The 6,986-nt window shown below is 39.3% G+C and overlaps 1 protein-coding gene across 1 annotated transcript in view; it reads left to right on the plus strand.

The window, feature by feature from the left end:
- The window catches only part of HHLA1 (HHLA1 neighbor of OC90), a 30,455-nt gene extending 23,725 nt beyond the window's left edge, over positions 1–6,730 (plus strand). The window contains exons 15-17 of the mRNA XM_067292596.1: positions 5,705–5,861; positions 6,208–6,290; positions 6,507–6,730. Of these exons, the coding sequence (XP_067148697.1) occupies positions 5,705–5,861; positions 6,208–6,290; positions 6,507–6,550 (284 nt within the window). The 3' untranslated portion in view covers positions 6,551–6,730. The remainder of the gene's footprint in view (positions 1–5,704; positions 5,862–6,207; positions 6,291–6,506) is intronic.
- Positions 6,731–6,986: the final 256 nt, after the last annotated feature.

The raw sequence follows: 6,986 nt of genomic DNA on the forward strand, positions 1-6,986 counted from the left end.
ATCATCAACAGCTTTGTCCGTGAAGTTAATGTCCGTTGTCCTTCTATGTTAATGGAGCTGACAGACTGTCTGGGATGTAGCCAGCTCCCCAGCTCGATGCAGGCAAGCCTCAGGTCTTCATTTTGGGATTACTTTGAGACTTAAAGCCCAAGTTTTGGCCCATATTCCCTGCTAATCTCACCTTTTCTAATGACATTCTTAATACTAACTTCTATCTGCTCATTGCTGATTTTCAAAGCACCTTTACTTGTTCCTAAAGAGTTTTTAGGGGGCAGATATGCATATATGTCTCAGAGATAGATGTCCTATTGCAGATCTCCAATTTGCTGCCACGGGGAATATTCACATAGTCAGTGAGCAGCAGCACTGCTTACTTCTTGGTAGAGTTTTTTTTTTCCCTTAGTTTTGTTGTTGTTGCCTATTGCTGCAAACTAGAGTGAGGATTCTGTGCTGTCAACTTTTCGTAGCTTTTGCTGATTCTGATCAGGTTTTTCTTAGTTACCACTCCTGTTCTGTTCAGCTGAGTCTATGAGCAGATGTTGGGCTGTTTAAAAAAATTAAAAAATCATACTGTCAGAAAAACAAAATGTTTGAGAGCATAAGACTCAGTCGGGTATCCCTTCTCAGAGGACAATAAAGGTATTGGAGTTAAAAATCTCAGCCTTGAAAAAAAAAAAGGAGTTGGCAAAAGCATCAGTTGGTCATACAAACACAGTGGGGGAAGTCCCGCAAAAAAGACAGTGGCAAGGAACAGAGAGAGAAAGCTATTGCCTAGGAGGCTTCAGAGTACAGCAGTAGAAACATCTGTAGAGACCTGTTTCCAAGGAGGAAACTCACTGGTGTTGAGCCAAACAGCAGTGCTTCATGTAAGAGACTTTTTGAACAAGGATGATAAAAAGCCGGTTATCTTATTTTGATCTTTCCCTCATTTCACTTCTATTTAAAGAGTTAAAAATATCAGACAGTCCTTGTTTTACCTCTTATGACATACATTGGTCACAAAAAGGAAATGAGCCAATATCATATCATATGAATATATTTTCATTTCTTGACGCTCTTGATGATGTGAAGGGAACAATTTAAGATGGACTAGTCCTTCCTGTCTTGATGGGGAGAAGAGGAATATGCTACGGTAATTCTTGTCCACCAAGAAATGATTATGCACAAAAATAAAATTTTCTTCATGTCTTGCAGATCAGTTCGACTTGGAGATTAGATAAAAGCTAGTTAACTGAAAGTTGCTGGATTCCGTAATTGGACTTGCAGTGTTCATAGTCCAGTTTTTTAATGTGCTACTTGCTGTCTGATGGTCAAAACTGTAAAAACCCAAGAAAAGTTAAGACTGGAAGTTGACCCTCTTTGCAAAGGCTGGAAAACATGGATTTTGATGAGAACAGTGAACAGAGAGGACCTAAATGCTTCTTTACCAGAAACTAGGATGAGGGAGCCTGTCAACCTGCAAATATGTCCTGGCATCCTGGGAAAAAAATCAAACAGTGGTGACCTCAAAGCAATGAAGAGCTCCCACAGTGCTCTGAAGACCTTTTTTTGTAATTGCAGAGGAAGACAAGCCTTACCTACTCTGCTAATGCATGTGGCCAGTGCACAGTCCTAGTCACCGAAAAAGAAGGATTTAGAGATTGGCAACAAACACTTTAGCTACAGCTAAGTAACCAAAGCAGTACCAAAGCCCATAATCTGGCTCTGGCAGCAAGTGGCCCAGCCTGGCCCATGTCCACATGCTGAGATTGTCCCCCTCCCCACCAACAGAATGGCCTTGTCCATGCAGTTTATTGGAACGGTTGCTGGCATGCAGTCCCCAGCCCCTGCCCAGGCAATGTCTGGGAAAGCACTAGTTGTTTTGGGCCAAAATCCTGCTTAGAATCAGGCGCTCTGGGGGATGGTGGGACAGTGTTGCAGCCCACGGCCTGGCCCTGCTTAGCAGGACCACAATGACAGAAAATCTGGTTTTCTGTTCCTGCCTGAGAGTCTGGGCTTGGCAACACCTTTTGAAATCCAGGAAGTCATTTCTTAAATCACAAAACTGGCTTTTCTTTAATGACAACTGATAAAATATGCAAGTGTGCATATTATAACATGCAGGGAGGGATATTACAGGTTTGAATTATTCACAGTATCCTTAACATTCTTTTTCACTGACAGCAAAATTTAATCTCAGTGTCAGAGAAACATGATATTCAGTTACTAATAGAAAAGGCTTTTTACTGCAGCAAAAACTAATTACTTGTCTGCCTATAGCAGTAGTGTGGTAAATTCAAATAGACAAGAATGAAGCTCTGCACAGGGAATAGTAGTTCTTGAGTTCTCTTGCCTGTTTTGACTGACTTGAGTTTCATGAAAAAGAATAGTCTGTTCTGAAATAAATTTCTACTTTCAAACTTGTTTTTTGTTCCAATCCAGATGTGTAGGAATTCATGAAGTGGATATGAAAAAGAAATTTCACAGTAGAAATTTATTACAGAACAGAAATAAAAAATACTGTGAAGCATTGAAAATAGAATTACACAATATGATGTGACTATACCACACATACTAATCCAAACAAAATTAAATACAACATTAATTGAAAGTGAATTTAAGCATTACATAAATACAGCATTATTTGAATACAACATTCATTTAAAATGAAATTATAGCCATAAATGAAAACCAAAGCAATTTGTTTAAACTTTTTTATTTGACTTCTCTTTCCCACATAAATGAATTAAAACTGAAATTGCAGTCATTAAATTTACATTTAGATGAAGCTGATTTTCTGCTGGCGAAACACAAAGCTTGTGTAAATACCTGTTATACAGCACAATGAGTACCCATTTTGGTGGAGACTTTGAGATTCTTTGGAGGGTGGCATGTTGTAAGTTTTAATTATTCACAGCAAGTCCAACATCCCTTTTCATGCACAGCTCAAATTAAAGCCTCAGTGCCAGTATGCTCTGATGTTCAGTTACTAACATGAAGAGTGTTTATTAAAGCAAAAAAAGCAATCATTTTTAATTGACATCAAATGGAAAAAATCAAAGTGTGTCAAATGCAATTAAGTGGACAAAATTTGGTGATATTCATGCAAAACTACTAAGATTAAGAGAAATGGGGCTCCCACTGGCCCCTCATTGACTGAGTAAGCCTGATATTTGTGCAGTATCTTTGACTAACAACCAGTGGCCAGTTTTCAGCAGTGTCCGTGAGTCTGGGAGCTGCAAGTGTCTGTCCATTACTTCTCCGTGATTTCTGCTACCTTGGGCAAGTGCCTGGCAGAAAAGAAACAGGATCGTAGAGATCTCTGAGGTTGGCAGTGCCTTCATTTTCCTCCTGGCCACGAATGCCATTTTATATTAAACTTCTTGTCAGCAGGAGGTAACTCAACCTTATTTCAACAGAACTTCATTAGTCCAAATTTAACCTCCGTAACCTCTCCTATCGCATTACATGAGATGGCCCAAAACTGTAAAGCATGTGAGACATTTGAACCTGGAAATGCAATTACGCTGTCTAAGGAGATTATATCCTGCAGCTAAGGCAGCTTGTCAAGCCCTGGGCCAGATCTGGCTGCTAGTTACATGGATGGGAAAGCTGGTCGACCAGCACATTGCTGCCGTATTTGCTGTTCCAGCCCGGTGGCTGCCTCTGAGAGGGATTTGCAGATTGTGCAAAATGTGGCCTCTCAAAGCGTGGTCCCTGGTTATGGATTTACAGCCCCTGAATAGGCATCTACAAGGAGGGTCCTCACTTTTCGGCGTGCTACATGCCACTTCCAGCCCTCTGGTGGGTCTGCTGACACTTCAGTGATGCTGCATAGGTGAGACATCACTTTGGGAGTATTGCTCTGCTTAGGGGAAAATGCAGTGTACGTAGATTTTGCCTAATTTCTGCACAGTTGACGGGAAAAGAGCAATACCTTCTTTGCTCACACACATGCTTGGCCAGCTTCTGCTCTCCTTGAGGACAGGGCTGATTCCCATGAAACCTGCAGCATTTGCAGGTGTACCCATGGACCTCTGTCTGAGGGGCTGGAGAGGCGGCTGAGCGAGCTTTCCCAGAGCAACACCGGCACCCTGCATCTGAGGGGCACAGGCGGTTCCCCAGATGGTGGGTGCGATGCCTCCCAAAAACCGTGGCTGCATTGCAGTGAGCCAAAGGGTGCCTGCAAACACACAGGAGCTCCTCTTTGGAGTGGTGCTAATAAAAAAGCAGAGGAGAGGTGGTTATTCCAGCCATGCCCAGGTATCCTTTGAACACATATTAAATTTTACTTTTTTTTTTCTTTTTCCAGCAAGTGCTTTGATTCTTTGCTGATACTTCCCTAGCGTAAAGCAATTGTTAGCTGAGTGCGTAGGCACAAGAAGTGATATGATGTGTGACAGGATTTGCAGAAGACAGGACAATGGCAAATGCCAGGGTTTCTGTTCAGGTGATGAAAAGAAAAAGAAAAATTGAAAACTGCTCCAGTTTTGCTTTATTCTTTCTCATTTCCCCCCATTTTCACCTTGCCTTCTTTTCTTTTTTCTGTAACAGAAAGGGAAGCAAAAGGGAGACTGCGTTTCACGCTGAAAAGCAACATAGCAATTCAGGATTTTGCAAAACCTGCCATCACCCATTCTGTAGTACTACTATGTCTGCAGCCTGGCACAGCTGCAGTTCAGGGCTGGATGGAGTGTTTGTGCGCAAATGTTGGTCTCTGGCTGCTGACTACGGAGGGAGATTCAATGAATATCATAAACTAGAAACTTTCCTTTCAGTTGCTCAAGAGAGGGGGAGATGTATTTCATCCCCCAGGGACACCATTTTCCTACATTTTTCTTAATCTAGAGAAATTTAATTGTGGTCATTTGAAGGAAAAAAATACTGATTGACCGGCTGGCTGCTGTCAAACCTTTAGTAAAATGGACAAATTATCCCTGCCTTCCTTTCAATGCAGGCAAAAATCGACCTTTTCTTCTCTGGTTACTCGTCAGTTTTCATGAAACCTCTAGGAATGCATTTATCTTCACGATTCTCTAAAAATTGGGCTGAAATTAGCTGATTATTCAAAAGTCACTAGAAAAAAAGAGGGAAAACTGACATACAGGTGGTGAGATGGACAATGAGAAAGACCAAACCTCTGCATAAATGATGTTTACTTTGTTAGTGAGGCTAAGAAAAGACATGAAGAGAGCAGTAAGAGTCTGTCTATTAGCCCTGTCATATTTAATCCAGCATACAGATTTAGGGGGAAGGTATAGGGAAGAAAGTGGAACTGAAAATGTCTTCTGCATTAAAGTGGCACAGGTATCTACACAATATCAAATATAATAAGAGTACAGTGCTTTTGTTCATCTTACAGTGTTGCACTGTGGAAAATGGACATTCCAGTGATATTCGAGTCTGCACCTAAAAAAATAACAATAAATAAATTAGATCTTTAAAGCAGTTCCTTACATTTGTGCTAAATAAAAGCAACATGAATTTAAGTAACTAACCAGTAATGATAAATAATAGTAAATTAGACAGGATATGTGTGTTTTCACTCAGATAACTCCCATGCTGTGTGCTATTTTCTTTTCAATTATCTGTCTCACTCAGACTTGGTTTTAAGATATTTACGTTAGCTTATTAATCTGTACGTTTCCCACAGCCCAGAGAAGTCACTGCAATAAATTTTCTGGGACAAGTACTTGAACTAGTTCAGAGTTGTATTTTTTTCTAGGGTGTCCACAGGCAATCCTCAAGGAGTCCCTGCTGACCTTGCCTCCTGTTACCATTATAGTTCAAAAGATAAATCCTTGTGTCATGGAGCTGTGTAGATTTTTTCAGCTGTGCCTCTGTGTTAGTCGGAGAAGATATTCAAGAAAGGAAGCCATGAGGTAAAATCTGACACCAGTTTCACTCTTCTCTACCTTCTTAAAATACTCCACGGTGCTTTTTCAAATGACAGTTTTCAACCACCATGGCTTATTTTTGAGAGCCTCAGGGTACTGGGTGAGTCCCGAATGGGTCCCCAGTGCACTGACTGAGACCTGATTTGACTTCCACTATTTAGACTATGGGTGAATGAAGCTCAGCTAAATTTTTCCAAATATCTAAGGTGAAGTCAGAATCTAGCTCTTTATTTCTATGTTCAAAGTACAATATTAGCAGCATAACATAGATACAGATAAGTTTATGAAAGATGACAAGATATTACTCCCCTAACTTTAACTACATCTTTAGGTACTGTGTTGAATACTATTCCTGGTACTTGAAAAATGCCAGTTATGTCTGTGAAAAAGTCAGAAGAGTGGCTTATTCCCACAGTAAGTATATTTTTTCTCTACATACTCCACTATAAAGGTGTAACACAAAGTTTTAGACATCCACAGAGTATCTGCTGTCTTTTATTAGACAGATATTTTATCTGATGATGATTTTTAAGGGATTAAACAAAAAAAGATTTACTTAACTCTCTTGTCAGTTTTTAATATTCTTCTTGTAAAATCTGTTCTGAGTGCAGTTTTCTTTTGTTCTTCCAGCATTAAAGCAAAAATGCCTTACAAACATCTGTAAATCTGTCTAGAGCACTGAGGAATTTTACTGCAAATGAGAAGATTTGTGACAGTTTTAGTAGTCTCATTTCTCAGTGTAAGAAAAATCAAATTGCAATATGCTATTTGCAAATATTTGTAACAAGATTAACTATTAACCAGATGTTTCCTAGAAATGCTTTTTCCTCCAGGGCATTGTAAAAATGATGTATAAAAACAGATGAATTTTATACAAGTAATGTAACTGTTATAAAAGCATTCAAAGGATTTTTAAAATTGTGTTTAATAAAGTATATTTATGCAGTTGTCTTGTGCATGTAAATAGTTGTATTACTTTTATTTATAATTATGATAAAGTAATCAAAATGAACAAATATAAAATAATTTAAAAACAGCCTAAAATATTGAACATAGGAAGTTTTTTTTTTTTTCTGGTCTTAAACCCATGCAGATTGTTCATTATTCAAA

Source organism: Apteryx mantelli, chromosome 2, assembly GCF_036417845.1.
Source record: "Apteryx mantelli isolate bAptMan1 chromosome 2, bAptMan1.hap1, whole genome shotgun sequence".
In the NCBI taxonomy this organism is placed as follows: Eukaryota; Metazoa; Chordata; class Aves; order Apterygiformes; family Apterygidae; genus Apteryx; species Apteryx mantelli.